This window comes from Vombatus ursinus, unplaced genomic scaffold (genome assembly GCF_900497805.2).
Source record: "Vombatus ursinus unplaced genomic scaffold, bare-nosed wombat genome assembly UNPS02014770.1, whole genome shotgun sequence".
Lineage (NCBI taxonomy): Eukaryota > Metazoa > Chordata > Mammalia > Diprotodontia > Vombatidae > Vombatus > Vombatus ursinus.
This window is the reverse complement of record NW_020954548.1, coordinates 27,469,938-27,491,557: the sequence shown is the minus strand read 5'-3', so window position 1 is coordinate 27,491,557 and position 21,620 is coordinate 27,469,938. Positions and strand designations below refer to the sequence as shown.

Below are 21,620 nucleotides of genomic sequence, written 5' to 3'. Positions count from 1 at the left end.
ATTCTGTATATATTCCATCAAAATGGCATGATGTCTAAAGTTGATCTTAATGCTTAAATTCTTTCAAGAAGTTTTAAAAAGCTACTAAATTAAGATATTTATATTAGTATTTTTTTTAATTTAAAATGAGCTATATTTTTGCAAAGGGGAAATTTTACCTTGAATAAGTAACAGCAAATTCTGTGCTATAGTACTATAGGAAGTATATGCATCTATGGAGATTATAAAACTACAACAGGGAATCAATAGTGTTCCAAGAAACATTGTCACAGGTTGGATCATTTAGTTATTTTTAGTTCTTCTGACTTCAATGGAAAATGTGATCATTACATCAGGGACTGCTTCAGAGGCAGAGTGAACACTAAGGCTTTCAGCATAAACCTTCACTTACCTAATTACTAAAGTTAGCTGCTCAGGTGCCATATCACCTATTATCCACCCCTAGAGGTTAATCCGACTCAGGCTCAGCCTTTGGAATAACACCTTGGAATGTTCCTAAGAAGACTGGCTCTTGTCTAGGGACATTCCTTGCTGGGAGTCCCTCAGGAAGCTGGGGATGGTTCTGAGACTGCATGAGAATCTGGCACCTGCTCTAGACAGATTCTGCTCTCCTAAGGTTGGGGATGGCCCAGAATCATATCTCTCTTGGTCTATTCTATGTCATGGAGACTGGATAACAGCTCGATTGGCCTCTATAGGTATGAGGGGATGGAACATACACACGCACATCTGTCTTAATGCACTCTCTGCCTCCAGGTCATATTCCTGATTCCAATATAAGACACTACCACCCTTAGAGAAATACTCCCCAGGATCACAGCTCTCGAGCTAGAAGATAACTCCATAGCTATCTAGACTAAAACCTTCATTTTACAGGTGAGGAAACTGAGTCCCAGGGATGTTAAGTGACTTGCTCTACTCTCAAAAAGTAACAGGTGAGATAAGGATCTGCACTGGTGGATAGAAATTTGACACTGAATTCTCACATTGGTAAAATTATAGCTCTAACCCCTTCCCCAGGAATAATAATGATAATGATTTCTGTGTAAACATAAATATCATATATTTGAAAATGGCTTCTGTATTAATTTGAAAAAGTAAAGATGTATAACAACAAAAAAAGCAATTTTCATTACCTTCCCAAGGCAACTAAGATTGCTGATCTTAGTTGCACAAGAATGAATGAATGAATGAATGATTGAATGAATGAAAAAGTATTTGTTAAGCACTTACTATATGCTAAGCACTGTGTTAAACCCTGGAGATACAAACAGAAATGCAACACAGTATTATTCTCAAGGAGCTCACATTCTAATGAAAGAATAAAAACATTTATTAAATATGGTTACTATGTGCTAAGCCCAGGGGATACACAGAAAAAAGCAAAAGCAGTCCTGACCTCAAGGAGCTGAGATTCTAATGAGGAAGACAACATACATAGGAGAGTCGAGGGTAGGGAAGAGACAACCCACTCTGGAGGGTGCAGGTCAGATAGAAGGGCCTAGTCATTCTAAGGGTACAGAAGTGTAGATAGCCAGACCTCATTTATCTGAGTGTCCAAATGAGGCAGGCGTTCCATATGAGACAATTTTGCCGATAATTGAAACTTACCCCTTTTGAGTGCCTAAACTTTTTTTTTAAATAATTTTATCTGTTTTGGATTAAAATCTTTCTAAAAAATATTATACACTTCCCTGTCATCTTAGAAATCTTACATTTCGGAGCATTTCAGAGTTTGCAAAGCATTTTCTTTCCAATCATCTCATTTGAAATTTGTGTAACCTGGGTTCAAGTGTAGGTATTTATATAAGACTCACCTCAACGCTGGAAAGAATGATTACTCTATTCTCCCTGCCTGGCCAGATCTTAGAAGAGGAAAGATCTTTCTTTTTGGCTTCCAGCTCAACTAAGCTCATCTCACTAAAGTGGAAAGTCCTCAAAGTCACTAAAGCATCAAGCTAGAAATAGGGACATTCCTAAGGTGTCTACTGGACGCAGCAGGCGCTGGACTCAGTTGAACCTTTCTTTGATTCAGAACCATTATTTAAGAACACAGATGATTTTTCTATGTTGTACCATGGTTACATGGCCTCAGTGGCCATTAAGGCATGTACTTGGTTCTAGACTGATGTGTTGAGAAACATGAAGCTCTGCTCAGGCTCCTCCCACTATTAGCTACTCTTGATGATGGATATCAGTGGTACCCCACCCACAACCTTGTTTTCTTCCCCATTGTCTGAGCAATGGATCAAAGGATGAAATTTAGAGCTAAAAGAGAAGGTAAAGGTAATTTCATCCAATCCTCCCCCACCTTTTTTTTTTAACAGATGTGGGAACTGAGGCCACTCAAAGTGACTTGTCCAAAGTGACAGGGGTAGTAAGAGCCAGAGCCAGAGCCAGAATTCAAACTAGATCATATGACACCAAATGTAATGTGCTATCTTGGCTTGAGAACGATTCTATATTCCTAGAGGAATAAAAGGTTTGGGCTTTATGAGAAGAATGTGAAATGCCTTATATTTATTACCTGGATCTTTCCTACCATGTACTTTATGCTTACCGGGACCGCTATAAATTTATGTTACATTGTCTCAACTGTGCCCTCAATGCTAGACACTAATCCTTTTGCTCTTGACCCAGTTCCCATGGTTTCTTGATCCAAATCTTTTCTTCTCTCCTTAAGACACCTTCATCATCCCCAATTCTATACTGCAAGTGACCTCAACATTACCCCCTGACCAGTCTTGGAGAAAGCCAAGGTCATTCTCCTCATAACCATCAATCCTTCTACTCAGGCCTTTGATTCCTATCTCCTCCTGTCTACTCCAAGAGCTCACTCCTTTGATTATCTTTTCTCTCCCTAGCCACTGAATCTTATCCTTCTGCTTACAAACATGTCCAGATCTTCTCCAACCTTAAAAACAAAACAAAAAAACTTTTTTTTCACCCTTTTTCACTTGGTCTGACCATCTTTTTAAGCTACTGTCCTAAAATACCTCTCTTTCCTTTTACAGTCAAACTCCTGGAAAAGGCTGTCTACACTCATTGCCTCCATTTTCTCACTTTCTAAATGCTTATAATCTTGCTCCTGACCTTATCACACAACTGAAAGTGCTGTCTGCAATGATTTCTTCATTGCCAAATAGGATTTCTTGATTGAGGGCCTTCTGAATAGAATCCATTAAGAAAACTCAATACTTATCCTTCTTGAGTTCTCTGCAGTGTCTGACAATGTTGATCTCTTAGATGCCCCCTTTTCTTTGGGGTTTTGTCTGGTTGCTCCCTTTCAGTCTCTTCTGCAGGGTAATTCTTGTTCTTCTCCCTCTGCCTCCTTGCACCACATGGCTCTGAAAAGTGTCCTCTTCTCTTTTCTCTCTACAAATTATCTTAGTAATAACATCAGCTCCTACAGGTTCAACTAATCTCTCCTATGCAAATGACGTGCAGTCCCACTCTCTCTGTTGAATTTTAGTTCAATCTCCAATTGGATGTTCTATAGAGATCTCAAATGCAATATGTCTGAAACAGAACTGATTTATCTATCCCCAATACCCATCCCCTTTCCTAATTTTTCCATTTTTGTTTAAGGCACTACTATTCATTTACTCATTCAGAGTCTTCTTTTACTCCTCTCCATCCTTTATTCTTCACATTAAATCAGTTGCCAAGTTTTGCCAATTATACCTTCACAATACTTCTTGTTTCATCCCCTTCTTTCCACTCACATGATCACCACCTTAGTTCACGCCCCTATCACCTTTAGCTTAGATGATTACAATTGCCTCCTAATTTATCCGTCTGTCTCCAATATTACCAATGCATTCTCCATATAATGCAAAATTGATATTCCTAAAGCACAGGTATGACCATGTTACTCCACTGCTCAAGATTTTTCAATGTTTCCTTCTTGCTTTTAGGATAAACTCCCCTGCTTGGCCTTTTAAGGGCTTCACAATTGGGCTAGAGCTAGCCTACCTTTCTAGACTTACTAAAAACTACTCTCCTTCATGCCCTCTACATTGCAGCGATATTGGAAAACACTCTATTCTTTCATCTCCATGCCTTTTGTAGAAGCTATCCTCCACGCCTCCTTAGCTCTACCTCTTAGAAAGCATCCTCAAGTGCCTCCTCCTACAAAGAAACTTGATACCCCAAATCTACCCAGTTGCTTGAGGTTACTTTGGATCCATGTTGTATTTCATTTTCTGTGTATGTGTTGTTTCCCCCAATAGAATGTAAAACTCCTTGAGGGCAGAATTCATTGTTGTCTTTGCATTCTCAGTACAGAGCACAGGCCTTTCATGTAGTAGAACCTTAATGCTTGTTTAACTGAATTGAATTCTGGATAACTGATATTCAGCTTCAGACCCCTAAATAATTAATGTGCCCACATGTGGGAGGTCTTCTCCTGTGATGGGGGTATGTGTGACTTTAGTCAAGGAGGACCAAGATGTGGCTCCCAGCCCAAATTTGTGGCATGTGTCACTGTTTTGCATATGATGTGTCCTATCTCTGAAGTCAAGCAGAGTCCACCTATGCACCATGTTAAACCCTCAAGGGAACAGAGATGCAATGCACAAATTCCTGCCTGCCTTCCCTGGAGATACACCAACCAAAAACACCCAGACATCCATAGCCAAGTTGCTCCTGCAACTTCTCAGATACATACTTGTTCTTTGCTTTCCTACTTGCTAAGTCACTCCACTGTGACTGTCTCAAGAGGCCAAGTTGTATACTTGTTGAGCAAAACTGCCTCCAATCCTCATTCTTTCCCTACAATAGATATCAGTAGAACCCCCAAGGCTTAGCTTCTCCTTAGCTTAGTTCCTCTGCATCCTTTCCCACTGCTAACTATTGAGGCATTATTATATTTGTCTACAAATATTTCATGATGCCTTCACAAACTTTTTAACTTTTTTATCTCATGTTCTAAATCTTATATCCTTTATTCAATAAAATTAGATGATGCATCTATTTTGCTTCTTTTATCTTAAGAGATGAATTGACATTTTTGACAAGCTCTATATGCACAATTAAATAAAACAGACTTCTTGGATTTTAAACTATTTAAGTATTATCAAATGTTAAGTGTTGGGAAAGGCACTAAAATTGCTTCAAACTTTTTTCACAGGTTATTTGTATTTTAGGCGATAGATTTTCTCCATAAATATACACCTAAACATATTCAGAAAAACATGTTTTATTCTATTTATATTATTTCCAGACCCCAACAAAAATATGCTACTTATTATAATGTGTTAACATGCTATTTTGTGATTTATAAGTCATAAGTCTTCTCCTTGATTTTATAACAGACTTCTGGATTAATGGAGAGACATTTTTTCTTTTTACTGTCCAAGTTGTTTTTTTTTTTCTTTCTGAACAATGGACTAATTGGCTTCATTTAAGCTTATCAACGTTGCCTTTGGATGGATTCCTTAGTAGTGAGAATAGACACCTGCTGGTGCTCTTCTGCCAATCACAATGAGGGGTCTATACACTTGGTAACACTAAAGCTCTTGAATCAATTAACAAAGTACAACTACAAAATGATTGAGTGGTCATTGCAAATCACTATCATAGAAAAAAACCTAAGAAAAAAGGGCAGACTTTCTTGTTTCTCTGATTAAAAACAAACAAACCAAAAACCCAAATCCACAACTTAGAATTTTGAGACATTTTTTATGAAGGGAATTCCACAACAGAGACTGAATTCCACAGAACCTGTTAATATCCTTAGAAATGCTTAAACTATTTACTCATTGATAGTGGTTCCATTTCTTTTTTGAATTTTAATTTTCAGTTCTAAATTCTCTCCCTCCTACCATCTGTCTGCCATCCATTGAAAAGCAAAAAATACTATACCCACTATACATATGAAGTTATGTAAAACATATTTAGTGGTTCCACTTCTAATAACTATTCCTACTAAATTGACATAATAGGGATTTTCCTAGGCTGAGTAGCTTCCAACCTTTATAGTTCCTGGTTCTCTTACATAAAGACACATCATCCAATCTTGGGTCCAGACCACTTAACCTATTTTTTTTTTTTTTTACAAACTATTTTCCTTAGGCTTTCAAGGAAGCTTGCTATTACCCTTTTTAAGATTATGTTGCCAGTAGAATTGGGTGTTGTTTTGTGAAATTAGTGATTTAAAGATATTTTAAATTTGTTTGATTTAGTAATTTCTCAATTCACTTTCTTTTTTATCTTCTGCCTCTAACTTATATTCTCATCTTTAGCTTCTGGTGGTGTATTTGTCCATAAGTGCAATCATGGACTATACAATATATATACACATATTTGTGTGTGTATATAATTTATATGTATATTTTTATATAATATATAATTTATTATATTATATATAACATTTATTTATATATGAATCCTGCCTTGAGCTGAATAAAGAACATTGTAAAAGGAAAGAAATCTTTATTATATAGCTACTACAAATTCTTCACCTTGCTACACCCTTAAATTAACTTTTTAAATAATTATGTCATAACCTCTCTTAAGATCACCAACTGCAAACCAACATAAATTGTTCTATTTTAACTGTCATATGAAAGAATGCATCAAATCACTAACAATTAACCTTTGACCCAGATATTCCTCTGGTAGGTATGTTCCCCAAAGAGGTCACTGACAAAAAGATAGGCTCTACATACACCAAAGTATTTATAGCAATACTTTTTGTGGTAGCAAAGAACGGGAAACAAAGCAGATGACCATTGACTGGAGAACAGCTTAAACAAACTGTGGTATGTAATGGAACATTACTGTGCTATAAGAAATGATGAACATAATGAATACAGAGAAGTATGGGAAGACTTATGTGAACTGATACAAAATGAAGTAAGCTGAACCAGAGAAATAATAAACACAATGATTACAATAATGTAAATAGGCAAAAGAAAAAAAAACCCAAAACAAACAAACCCAACCACCATAAAACAATCAAAATTCATGTTGTGAGATTATAAAAAAATGAAGTTTGCCCCAAAGAAGAGGTATGAGAAGACACTCTCCCCTTTACCCCAATTCGTGACGCCTTGGGGTCATGAGTGTGGAACATTGCATATAACATAAGTTGTTTTTTTTTTCCTATTTAATGACCAAGTTTTCTGAATTTTTTTTTCTTTTTCTTTTAAAATAATTATTAACAGATGATTCTCTGGGAGGATGGAAAGGAAGAGATATAGGGGGAAATTTAACAGGTTTAAATACAAAAGATTTCAATAAAATTGTTTTTAAAATTTTGTTTTACTCAAGCAAAGAAGTGTCAAATAGGTTTCCTGTGGACCACATTCCAGAGTGCTACCAGAAGCAGATTAAAATGTAATTGGTAAATATTTAACAAATTAAATTAAAATACAATAGAACACAGATAACATTAATATGTGCTTTTCCAAGTCAATGTACAGCCTGCAGGGATCCTTATGTATGGCCTATGCCATACTAATACTATTTGCCTTATAGATATGGCCTAGCAAGTATCACTAAAACTATTGCTTGAAGGAGAGATTGTTTGTTTAATAACAATAGCATAAAGGTCCTGCTACTTTTCTCCAAAAAGGGAAACTCCTGATTTCACCCTGTGATAGCAGTCCTGGAATTCACTTTTCACACAATCACTGGAATAATCCAAAAAGTTGCCTTCTTCTATCATTCCCCAAAACAGAAAACTTAAGTAGTGAGGATATAGTGTGCTTAGCTCTCTTCTAATGTATCTCCTACTCATTTGTCTTTCAATAGGTCATAGGAAATGTGAAAGGGGAATGTTTTGGTAATTTCATTGTCCTCATTATTATTTAATCATTTGATTAGCATTCTATAAAGCAACATGGCCTCCATAAAATCTGCCATTATCAGGGTTTAAGAATAGGTACACTAAATCCTTTCTCTAGTTGTGGCTAATACCTGATGCTTCAGAGGAGAACGATGCTTTAGTAAGAAGTCACAACATAAGACTCAGTGGGATATATTAGCTGACAGAAAGAACTCTCATTCTAAAAGGGGCACATGGAATGTGGGATTAGGATCCAGAAAGCCTGGGCTTTTATTCTTTCTCCACTGTTTGCTAGCTGTATAATCCTGAATAAGTCACTTAACCTTAGTAAGGTCTTATATTTGCTTTATCTACAAAATGGGGACAATAAGACCTTACCAGCCATTAGGCAGGGGGGTTGCCCCGATTCTCTCCTAAGGTCGCTTTCAGCTCTAGGATTTATAATTGTGTTTCTATAAAAGCTTCCATGCTGCCTATGAAAGAATGGTTTGGAATAAGCCAGTACAGACAATATTTGATTTGGAACAGATTACATACTGTCCTTCAGGTTCTCTGTCTGAATAAAATGGGATTATCTTATGCTTCTCAAAGGAGGGTGAAATAGGCATTATTAGTATATAATGTAAAAAAAAAACCATAAAACACTCTTTAAAGGCTAAAATATGTCTTAAGACATCACTTTTAGTACCTTATAACTCAATACTGAAAGCACACCATCAATTAAAAACAATTCAATAGACATTAATTGATCATCTAGTATATTTAAGATACTGTGGTGGGTACAAGAGATACAAACATGAAAGACAATATTGTCCCTGCCCTCAAGGAGCCTATATAATCTGTTAGGGAGGATTTGACATGTAAACATATAAATGTAGTGAATTTATATAGAAGTAAAATAGAGAGACAGAGGGGACACCCAAATTACAATAGGAAAATTTGAGGAGGAATTACTTTTGGCTAGCAAGACCTGAGAAGGTTCATGGAAAAAATGAAATCTGAACTAAGCTTTGAAAGAGAAAAATTTTAACAGATGAAGATTAGGAGGGAATGCATTTCAGGATAGTGGACAGACTATCTGATTTCTCAGGAGGAAGCAGCATATTGTGTTCTCTTAGGGTGGTGGTTTTTTGTTTTGTTATCAAAAGAAAACACCACAGCACTTAAAAAGTTAAAAATGATTTTCACATTTCAATGCCAACTCCAGACTTTACCTTTGTTTCTGCTGCATGGGTTGTTGTCTCATAGCCATATATTGCATGTCCTCTTGTAGTCGATTAAGAGGGGAGTCTGGCTTGACACGAATCCCATAGTAATGGTACTTGGAGTTCCCTCTTCATCAAGAAAAACAACAGACAATAGAAATATAAATGTCAGTAAATATAAAATTAGGCTTATTCAATATCCATTTAATTTAAAGCGCTGCAAAATTAATTCCAAGAATGAAGAGCATATAAATTGCACACACACAAAATGGCTGGTCATGTGGGAGAGCTCAACTCAACTTAAAAAGCGTTGAAGCACCTACTATCGTGTACTATTTGTACACGTATCAGGCATTGTACAAAAACAAGGGAAAAAACAATACAGTCCCAATCCTCATGGAACTTATTATATTCTACTGGGGGCTGGGGGTAGGGTGATAAGATATACACAGATAAGCATAAAATACATACAAAGTAAATATGAAGTAATTTTGGCAGAGCACCAGCCAGTTTGGGAGAGCATCAACAATCAGAGGTCTGCCCAAGTGGTACTTTAGTAATCCTGAAAAAGGATAAAAAAGGAACAAGGGGAAGGCCTCTAGAGCATTGAGCAAAAATCATGGAGAACGAAAGAAAAATACCTAAGGGCTATAATCTTCCTTGGTGGAAGAAGTACCTATACAGATAAATTCACAGATACACCAAAGGACCTGTATATATGAATACATATGTATATAATATGTGCCTATATGATATATGTATATAATGCCACATAATATATACATATAAATACATCTTACATTTCATGCAAGTTAATAGAGTAGCTGTATTTACAAAATTAAAATTCCATTCTGACAAATAAAGACTTTGAAAAATTTTTTTTTAATCATATTCTGCCTTGATATTTTCTGAGCAGTTCATTCAGAAAATATGTATGTTCTCTCAAGTTAAATTCAACACACAAGTGTTATTCCTAAACTGCAAGCTCATTGAGGGAAAGTTTTACCGAAGCCTTGTATCCTCCTTAGTACCCAGTACTGTGCGATACACAGGTGAACAATTAAAAGTTTGCTGGATCATATTCTTGTAGTATTAACTTAATTAAAAGGAGGTCAGTTATTTCAGTGGGAAACTGGTCATTAGTAAAAATAATGTAATGTAGGATAAAGTGATTCCTCATTAAAAAGGAAATATTAGTGGGATAGAAATTACCTACAGGTCTTACACTAAAAATTACACTTCTTGCTCTATCACCTTGGACAAATAACTTAATATTTCTATTATTTACTTCATGAGAAGGAGTGTTGGCAGTGGAATAAATACACTGATTTCGAGCTTATAAAATTGTTGTGTTAATTCAGTTAATTAATTTTTTTAATAAAAAGGGCTTTGTAGATGTTAAGAAGAAATTATTTCATCCCTGTTGATTCTCAAACACATTTTGTTAGTCACTGTTTTTAAATGAATCCCTATCTGTTTTGCAGGCTGAATCAGATGTATCACAACAGACACTGATGGGGAAATTTCTCTGTGAAAATGGCAAATTTCCACATGGGACAAATGATTTCACAATTTCTTCATTTTCATGAGAAAGCCTGTGTTTGGTGACAAATTTTTTCTCTGAATGGAATTTGTGAATATTTGCAAGAATAACAGTTTTAAACATGTAAATTCTTGCGATGAGAAAATAGTTTCTAACAGGTCTAAATATAGTAAGGCATTAGAACTCTTCCCATTTTTTTCCTCTTCCACTTAAAGAGAAAAATCTGAGGAGAATTTGTGCTAGATTAAAAAAAAAATGGAAAGATGCTACTTTCAAGTTTAAAGAGTAATTATATAGTGTAATGACTACACCCTTGTAAAACTGTTAAAATGGGAGTATAATACAGATTTATTAATTGGCAAAGATATACAGTATATCTGATATCTTGATATGTAGTATATTTTTGAGTAGTCAGTCCCCCAATTTAGGAAGTAATCCTAAATCCAATATGATAGGCCTTCTTTAAAGAAAACTTCCAATTAAAATCAGTTTTTAGTGTTTTCGGCCTTGGAACAAAGTGACAAGCCAGCTCTATAAACTTTATCACTAGTCTCTTTTTCTTCAAAGTAAAGAGCAGTGAAAAAGCAGGAGTAGGGATACAGTAGTGCATCTCTCATATGACCTCTTCCCATTCTGCTTGGTTGATTTTTGGCTCTACTGTATTAACAAGATGGCACACTCTGCTCCATGAATGGCCTCACAAAAATTCATGAAGGATCCAAGAGACAGGGTGAATTAACTATCAATTTGGCAAAAATGTTCTATAAACATTTTAATGTTTTGATTCTGCTTAGGATCAATAGTTTTACAATGTATATTTGGTTTTTTTTTCTGGTTTCTATTAGGTATAGCTTTTTTTTTTAGAAGGGAAATTATTTTATGGCTTTTTCTGCTTTTTGGTAAAAATTAATATCTTGGCTCATTTTGGTTCATGGTAAAGTGTTGGTCAGACTGAATCTTGGTACAAGGTCCTGTTTGAGGGAGATTGAGTCTTTTTTTGCAGTAGACACATTCAGCAGTATCTGAGCCTGATTACTTTCCTTTTTGCTATATTAGCCCAGCTATCATAACAATCCAGAATGGGGCTTAACATTTCCATTTGTGAATAAGTTCTTATTCTTTGCCTAGATTTTCTTTCCCATCACTCATGTTAAATATTAATTTTCAAAAAGGTACAGGGCAAATTACTGGTACATTTTGAGTATAAAAACGATAGCAGGGACCCCTTGGAAAGTAAAAGTCACAAAAGTAAAGTAGAAATTTACTCTACTCAATGGATTGTACTTCCCAAACCCAAGTCTTCTCTCTTTTCTTTTTTTGAGATACTTTCCAGAGTAAATCTGGAACTTTAAAAGTGAAGCCTCTATTGAAATCTCTCCCAGGGACAGCATACAAGAAAACATTTAAGCAAGCATGAGCTATGCAAAGCTAATGTTTGCCAAAGTATATTGACCTATATGGCAAAGTGCTTCCTGCAACTCATGCTTGCTTAGGTGTTTTCTGACACTCTAAATTATATTTGCAACCATTCTTTTTGTGGTTCTGGACAAGGGATGAGACAGGAAACAACTAAAGCCATGAATGTTAACTCCTTCCGTTTGATGAAAGTAATTATATGCAAAGTCCGTGGCTTAAAATTTGCTAAATCTTCTGTTCCATGGATTCCTCACTAAAATTCAATTAGCAGCCAAGAAGAAAGTTGAATTAAATATCACATTGGCTGATGTTTAGAACTGCAAACACTTTGGTATTCTGGTTTGGCTTAGGATTAATAGTTTTAGAAGATATATTGGCTTTGATATGGTTTCAGAGATATAATAGTTGCTGAAGAACTGAATCTGTAGTTATTTAAATGCTGTCCATGCAGGTAAAATTCAACAGAAAGGGATAATTTTCATATATGTATTATATATATAGATATGCATAAATCTACATATACACATACATACATATACATATATGGATTTTGTGTACATATATACACACAAAATCGACATATACATATATACATACAAACACAAAGTCCATCATTCATAGGAATCTGAAAGGCTCATTCTTCTCAGAATAAATGTATAATGAGGTCACTAAGATTGTTATTTGACTAAGCACACTTAGAGATGTTTACTAGAATCCTATGGCACTATGAATCATAACTAATTAAAATTAAACTGCAGTTGCTAAAATTAATGAACATACAATTTCTTCATGAAGTAGTTCTATTTTTCTTCTTTATATGAGATTCCTAATCAATAAAACTTAGCAATTCAGATTTAATCCTTAGCAACGCAATGTGGTGCAAGGGCCAGGGGATGGATCTGGATGCGGAGGACTGACGTTCAATCTGGCTCTGCCTCCTCTGTGACCTTGTGTAAGTCACTTCATCTCTCATCTGTAAAATGAGGGGACTGGTCCAGATTACCCCCGAGGTCCCTTCCAGCACCAAATCTATGATACCATGAACAATGGAAACATCTATTTGCCCCTGAATTGCTGTTGCAACACCTCAGTTACTTGAAAAATATATAACTTACAACAATTATATTGAAAAATCTGGAATTGAGAGAAATAAAACTAGTTGGTTTTAACTATATACACGAGCTTTAAGAAGACAGAATTTTAGAGTTAGAATTGCCATACATATTATCTAGTCCAACTCTCTTATCTTATTAATAAAAGAAATAAACCTCAGGAGAGAGGAAGTGACTTGCTTTAGGTTATACAAATACGTCACGGCAGGCCTGGGATTCAAACTCACATTTCCTAACTCCTAATCCAGGGCAATTTCCTCTACACACTGAGCATCTCATTCATTTCATCACATCATGTTTGCTTAAAACACCAAATACACATTTCCAATGAAGTGAGAAATTGGGAATAACTGCCAAAAAATTTCTAAAATTATTAAAGTTTCTAAGCTATGGAATTTTTATTTTCCTATTTCCCAATAAAGAGGAAAAAAGAACGTGGTGGAGCAATAGGCTTTTAAAACCCCAATCACTTCCTGCAACCTAGCAAACAAGGAATACATTTTTTATGTGTCCACAAAAAGATCTATTGTTGATTTGCCCTCTCTATAGAAATTGAGCCATGTTAAATCAGCACTCTGTATTTCTGGTAGGAGAGTGGGCATGTAGATGTCAACCTTTTTTATATGACTGTTTTTAATATAATTTTGTGGGAGGCAAAAGACAGACTTTTTCTATTTAATATATCTGTTTTGTTGAGCATCATCCGTAGCATTTTAGAAAGGATCGTGATATGGTGTTTAAGATATCGCAGTTAACTTTTGTGTTAAATTGTTGATCTATCTGCCATTTTCCCTCTGGCTTGGTAATCGACTCCTCTCACCCCTTTTATTATTGTGTCATGCAGAAATCAGCTGGTGAATTCTGAAGTACGACTTTCTTTAGTGCAGGAGATACTTCCACCTTCCTGGTCCAATAATTTTCCACATGGGTAATGTTTGGGATAAACACTTGTCTTTTGGATTTGGTAGTCTCCAATGGATGCCTCTCTGGCCTTGCCTAATCTGTGTCCTTGTATTCTCTCCACATACAGACACACTTTCACATACTTTCACTGCAATAAGTTTTGCAAATCCATATTCTTATTTTTCAGTACTGACCTAGTTCCCAATCTCCTGGTTCGTAGCCCCATGAAAATTGACCTTATGAGTTTTCCAAAGGAGGCAGCATTGACTGGGTCCAGTTTGTGTTCCTGACAGTGTCGTAGGTAATGGTTGTAAAGGGTACTTCTAGGGAGGCTCACACCTTCTGCTGTTTCATAATTGTCCAACAGCCACTGGAGCTATTATAAGTAAGACAGAGTAAACAAAAAGAAACAGCATAATTTACCAAAATATCTACAAGCCACTGAAATCATTAGAGTGTCACTTCACACACACAAGAAAGTATTTAGAAGCTCTCCTGAAAGCCTTATGATAGGATAAGTAGCTCTTTTTAAGTGAATTCAGAAGCTTAATATACTATGGGGTTGAAAATGCTTGGAAATGTCTGTTAAATAGCAGAAGTCATAAACCTGTGACCTCCAACAATGCCTGTCTCTCCAAATATTCAAGAGCATGTAGTGACACACTGATTTTCACTGTATTGATTGCTGTTTTGGAGACAAACAGTTATTTCCATCGGGGAATTTAGATAATCATATTAACTAGTCACAAATATAATTTATACCACCATGGAACAGAAAAACCATGTTATCCAGACTGACGGCATGGCACCTAATATATCTTTATTGTTGGTTTGCTACAACATACCAACAGTAAGCCCTTATATTATGAGGCCTTATATTAAGGGTATATTAATTTTTATAGGGGTCCTAATTTACTTGTTTCAAATTATCACGAGATAACATAATAATAGTATTGTCTGCTAAGAAAAAAAATTCTGAGAAGGTAGGAAGGGAAAAAACTCAGTCATTTCTTGCCAGAAGGGAAGAAACTCAGTAACTCAGGTTAAAGAATATAATACAATTGATATCTATTTATTCATTTTTCTATCTCTGTATCTATTTGTGATGGGGAAAGTTGTAGTAGTTAAAGATAGTTATTGTAGGTTCAATTCTTTGACTTTTAAAAAGGAAGAAATGATTTATTAGAACTATATTGAAACTTCCAATCTCTAGGCAGAATTTTCACAATGCCATAGAAGGATGATGATTTGCTGACATGGCTATACTCAACATCAATTTCAGTCTTATTGATAGCCCTGGGGTTAAGTTTTCTTCTGCAAGAACACACAGAAAGAAATAAAAAAGATTCTAACGTACACAATTCTAGTTTCTGAGGTCCTAACAAGGATTACAGTTGTAAAATGGGCAGGACCATTTATTATTGCCCCTGTTTTACAGATGGGGAAACTGAAACATAGAGAGTGACTTGCCCAAGATCACCAAAAGAAGTAATCCTAGAGCCTAGATCAAAACTCAGGTCTGATGATTTCTATTTCCTTGCTTTCTCTACCAAAACATGCCAGGAATGCAGCTACTGGATGACTGAGAAGAATCTTGGTGTATTGCTCCACAACTCAATAATTTAAAATGTATATCTAAGGTTAATCTATACTTCTCAATGCAGAAATATAAGACTTTGTGAGGTTTCTCCTAAGTTGAATCATAAATAGGGAAGCCAAGGAGAGGTTGTTAAAGCTGTCACAATTTCAACTAACTTTCCAAGCACTTCCCCTTCTCTACTGACATTTTCAGGGATTTGTGATCAGACTTGGAATGTGAATTTAAATTTGAAACTTAATAGGGTGCCACTTTCAGACTTTTAAAAAGAAAACATTCAGTATGATTTTTTTTTCAGGTTTCCTGCCTACAATAAAATTTCTTAGTTGATGATTGTGTTGATTGAATGCCATTTTATTAGGCTGATGCACATATACATATATATTAGAATACATACATTGTATCCAAAAAATGCATACATGACCAGGCTTAGTTTTTGTACAAAATAAACCTAATAAAGACAATTCAGGAGAAGCATAGGTAAGGTTGATTATTAGGTAATGGTGACAACTAAATTTTACATAGGGGTTCATAGTTTAAGCTCTTCCACTTACAATACCTCATTTGATCATTTCAAAATTCCTGTGAGGAAGGGCAGGAACTGTTACTTTTATTCTATAAAAAAAGAAACTAAGGCTCACATAGCTAGTTACCAGCAAGACAAGGACTAGAACCCATGTCCTGTCTAATGACAAGTTTGGTGTTCTTTACAGTGTAGGTAAGTGCTATAGAGTAGACTAAACATGAACACATTTCAGTAACTGGCACATTACACGAAAGTGGCACCGGCTGAATGTAAAAACTCTTCTAATGGCTTCCAGTCACACATTCATTCCACCGTACTGCACTGACAAAAACTCACCTTAGGACCATAGGATCATACATTTAAAGCTAGGAGGGACATTGTGTGTCATCTAGTCCAACCACTTCATTTTACAAATGCAGAAACTGAGGCCTTAAATGACTTGGCCAATTACTCAGATAGGAATAGTAATTGGTGGAGTTGGAATTTGAATCCAGTTCTGATTCCAAATCCAGAGTCTTGTCTACCCTGAGACCTCTTCAGCAAAAACGCTGAGTTATTTACCAGGCCCCAAAACAAATTGTTCTTTCTTATAATTATTTAACAGGTAAAAATAAGTATTTGGTAATTTAGCAAAGAACTGGTACCATACATTTAATCTCTTTGATAGACTCAGAAGTGTTTATACATCTTTTCATGAATATTTAGGCCTTTACAAATATGTAAGAGAAAAAAGAAAATTTTGCATATTTTGAATTTTATTTTATTATCATTATTACAGGTATTACTTATAGCTTGAATTACTCATAAAAATTCCTCACTTGTGATACTTGTAATCATTTTCCCCAAGGCATTCTAATGCTTTCCTAAATGCTACCTAATTGATTCTCCTATAATGAACATAAACAATTGGTATTCACCCATATTTTAGATGGCAGCAGCAAGAATGTGGCAGATAAGCAGTAATTCTAGTTATCTGAAGTTCAAACTACCATCTCTTTCCTGGTTTTTGTTTCTGAAATAAAAAATTCTATTTACATGACCGCACCTGAATTAGACTTGCCTTAAGTTTTATTTTGGTCCAATTATTTTAGGTCATCTATATAGTTAAAATGGGCTATTTCCATAGGGCTCAGAAAAGTATAGTGACCAAAATTTTGGTCTCTTTTCAATTAGGCTCCATATATAAGCAAAGTTAAGTTGTTTGCCTTTTATTAGTATTCTTCAAATAACTATAGAAGGTATATTTGTTATCTGCACAATGACTCATAATAGAAAATAAATTAAGCAGAGAAGAAAAAAATATTTGACAAAGCAAATGCATGGAACTTTTTAAAACGTTAAAGTCCTACTCAATATGAGCAATATGAGACATACAAAATCAACAAAGGAAAAGGGAAGTTTGATTCAGATAATTATAAGATCTATTTTCCATACAAATTAATAAATATTTGAAGGGCAGCCCTAAGGGATAGAATCTCAACAGAAAGGGGTAAAAAATGTCAAGAATCCTCAGCAAATTTACTTGGAATAGCTGGGGGGAATATTCTAAGATTACATATGGGAAGTCTAAAGTTGAAAGGATAAATTTTAAAAGGGACTAGGAAAAGTTTAATTGATATAATTGGCTTTACATTCAAAATTGTGAAAATATTTTTAGGATGTTTAAATGAACATGATGCAAAATACTTTTACTACTGAAGGAAGTCAAACTAAAATAATCTGTGTAATCCAAAACAAAAATGGAATTTTTTCTATAAACTTCCTTAATTTTGTATTTGTCTTCTGGCCAGATTTAATTAGTTGACATGAAGATATACTCCCGAATATTTTATTTGTACTAATTTCTCATGAAGATTTCCTCTTAATTTTTAAGTGAATCATCTGAGGAAATCAAAAGAACAATGACTTTTATGAGAATTATAACAAGTATATTTATAAAGTATTTGATTCACCAGTAATGCTGCAAAAGATATTGAGTTAGGATAGTAACAAAAATTTTATTCCATGAAAACAGGTAACTAATGTTTTTTACCTCATGCTCAACTTTAAAATATTTTAGAGTTAAAGGCTATGTCCACATAAACAAAACAGAGAATCTCTTCAAATAATTCATAACAAAAACAAAATTTTGCTGGAAAGATTCACATAATAATTGGGTATTGAGAGCTAAAATTATCCACATGAGTGCCTTATTTCCAATTCACATTAGCCATGGCCGCCAAAGAATTGCCACCAAGTTGAATATTTAATGGTTGATTAGGTTTTTTCAGTCATAGTAATGATTCCCACACACAGATTGGATTAGCTGTGTGGTAAAACAGAAATGACTGTTCAGATGGCCAAAAAAACTATTGATCATTGTAACTTGATTATTTTCTGATATACATGTATAATATGCATAATATACATAAATACACATACATATATATTTTATCCAAAGATCACATGTATATTGTGTGTATGTATATGTCTGTGTGTATATATATATATATTATGTATATATGTATATATCCAGAGACTATATGTCTCTATAGCTATCTAGCCTCTTGATATGCAGTTGCCACCTAAGTGTAGATTTACATGTCCTTCGGAGAATATTTCTATAGTTTGCAGTTCCATTTTCTTCCTTCATTACATAATAAATGACAAAATCTTGGCAATTTGGTTCTACCTGGGATTTAGTTGCAGTCATGAGGATGTACCTTCCCCACCCCCAAATTTACTAGCTATTATTTTGTTGAATATATTTTTTTTTCTTCCATTAACAGAGGGGTCCTTTAATCTTTTTTGTGTGGAAGAGCTACTTTTCATTTCTTTTGAGTCAGGAGTAAGAGCAGGTGGCACAGTTCCTGCCAAAAGTAGGGGAGGAGACCTTGCTGTTGGCTTTCCTCCCTTCACATTTGACAATCCTAGAAAATTACTAAAAAGGGAAGGGGTGAGATAGTTGAGGTGAAGAGGACAGTTGTCAGACATTTGGAACTACCAAGTAATACTTCAAGATTTAGCAATAGTTAGTAATCTACTTCCTGGAGATGCCTATTTTTTTTTTTTAAGGTACAATCAGGATCCACAAACATCATAAAATTGCAAATTGGGTCTTTGGGCTCCAAAATATAATTTGTAAAAGTTTTTATTTTATTTTGAGAATTGCATGGACAATCAAAAGATTGTTTCAAATCACTAATCAAGGGATTAGAGTCTATTGTGCTAATAGATACAATTTCAAAGATACCTAGAGATATACTTGAGATTTTTGGATACATTATTCTTCCATTAATTTTTACTTTAATGGAATATAGCCATAAAATGAGGATCACAGAGTGGAGTTGGGCAAATCTTGGAGTCCAATTCCTCATTTTACATATGAGGAAACTGAGTTACAGAGAGAGTGTCCAAGGTCACACAGCTAGTAAGCAGTAGAGTAAGGATTTGAATCCAATTCCTTTCACTCCAAATCCAAATCTTTCACCCTGCTTTTCTTTTTATTAATTTTGTTGGAAACCACATTTTAGTTCTTTGAGCTTCTTTTCCCCTTTTAAAAAAACTAAGCTTCTTTGGTTATGGAATTTTACAAATGTCTTTTAAATTAGTTGTTTATAAGTATGATTTAAAAACCCATAAAATATACCATAGGAAACCTTTAACCTTTAGCTTGATTTATAAAAACCTGATTATTCTTCTAATGAATAGATATAAGCATATCTAAGGGTGGAAACCAAGATAATTACATCTTGCAACCTTTGCATTTAATCTGTGTTAATCAGGATAGATTAAGGAAGGTGAAATTTTTCTTTTTTTTCCCAAAGGGAAATACTGATTGACAAATATAAAAAAATGCATTTCCCAATTAACTTTTAAGTGTAACATTTGGGACTTTTTTTTTCCAGATGGATTATAACCTATTAGGATTCATTTTCAGTGCAGTTTACTAATGATATGCATTTTGACAGACCTTATTTCAGTCATAACTTATATTTACAATGTTGGCATAGCAAAGTCAAAGAGGAACATAAAACAAAGATTTTTGCTTTAGGCTAGATATATTTCAGTGGCAAAAGGCATGAGGTGATCATTTGTTGAATTACAAATAGGAAAGAAAATAAATGACCCTAAGGCTTTTCATAATTTAAATGAAATTTTAAGATATCTACAATTCAAAAATAATTACTGCAAATTATGTCAAATTTAAACCATTTTTCAAGTATGCATTTAATAATCTACATTGTCCATACATTGGCAAAAAAAACCACCATTAGCAAAGCTGAATTATTTACAACTAAGAATAAATATTAAAAAAAATATAAAACGGCAAAGCTGCCTTTAGCTTAGATAAAATGCTATTTAGGCAGATTGCAAATCACTTAGCCACATGATCTTTGTAGCAAAAAAAAATGAGAAAGTAAATTAGGAGTAAAATAAAAATTCATTAAAATAATGAAACCATTTGAAGGTCAGGACTTTTTAATGCCAAGCAATAAGACAGTATCCCAGGAAACCATGAGAAAGGTAGCTATGAATTAAAAGGATTTTTTTTATCAGTGGAGATCTCTTAATCATAAATTATACTTGTAATGGACTTATGTTTTGAAAACAAAAAGCTGATCTATTCAGAAAACTATATAAATAGTAAGTGGGGAAGGATTTGTATGACCACACATTAATCCTTTTAGTCACACAGAATGCAAGGAAGTGACCCTTTCAGCACTATTCTTGAATGAACTTGACTATAAAAGAGATATATTATTCTTATAAAAGAACACAAAAGAGGTTTGGTTGCATGAGTTGCATTCTATATTAAAATAGATGTCCGTCCCCTCCCCCAACTCTATTTCTTACATATTAGACTCTTTAAAGACTATAAAAAGCAACAAAATTTAGTATTCCTTAATGGTATCAAAGATTAACATTATTTAACATTACTAAACTCAACCAGGTACTACGTATATCAGGATGAGTTAGCCAGGTTCTACACATGGTTCCATTTTACACTGACATTCCATCATAGCATTATGAAATAGCAATACTCAAGGACCTCATTTTGACCACATGCCAAAGTGGGGATAAAGATGGTTAACTGGCTATACCACTCTCATAGTACTTAAAAGAAAAGAGGTTTTAAAAAAAGTGATCAGGAAGCTAGTAAAATTCTAGTGTGATAAAGAGGATGGGTAATTATTTTATTTAGGCAGATTATATCCCATTATCTAGGTCAGGGGTTTTTAACCTGGTGTCTGCAAATTTAATTTTTTGATAACTATATTTCAATATGATTGGTTTACTTTGTAATCCCATGTATTTTATTTTATGCATTTATAAACATTTTGAGAAAGGATCAATAGATTTCACCAGACTGCCAAGGGGCCCACAACATAAAAAATGTTAAGAACTCTTCATTCAGCTCTTTCTTTCTAAGCAGTCTTCCAAAGTGCATTTCCTTATGTGAAAACACAGATGCTCCTTCAATCACAAACAATGAATTTACAAATGATTCTGTCCCCTCCCTTTGTTAATCAGAGCCCACCCCCC

General features: G+C 34.5%; 1 protein-coding gene across 2 annotated transcripts in view; it reads right to left on the bottom strand.

Annotated features, from left to right (window-relative positions):
- RFX3 (regulatory factor X3) overlaps positions 1-21,620 on the bottom strand; it is a 324,392-nt gene that overhangs the window by 58,254 nt on the left and 244,518 nt on the right. For both annotated transcript variants that reach the window (XM_027862977.1, XM_027862978.1), the window contains exons 6-7: positions 14,166-14,347; positions 9,007-9,126 (exon numbers count right to left, since the gene is read on the bottom strand). In XM_027862977.1, the coding sequence (XP_027718778.1) occupies positions 9,007-9,126; positions 14,166-14,347 (302 nt within the window). The remainder of the gene's footprint in view (positions 1-9,006; positions 9,127-14,165; positions 14,348-21,620) is intronic.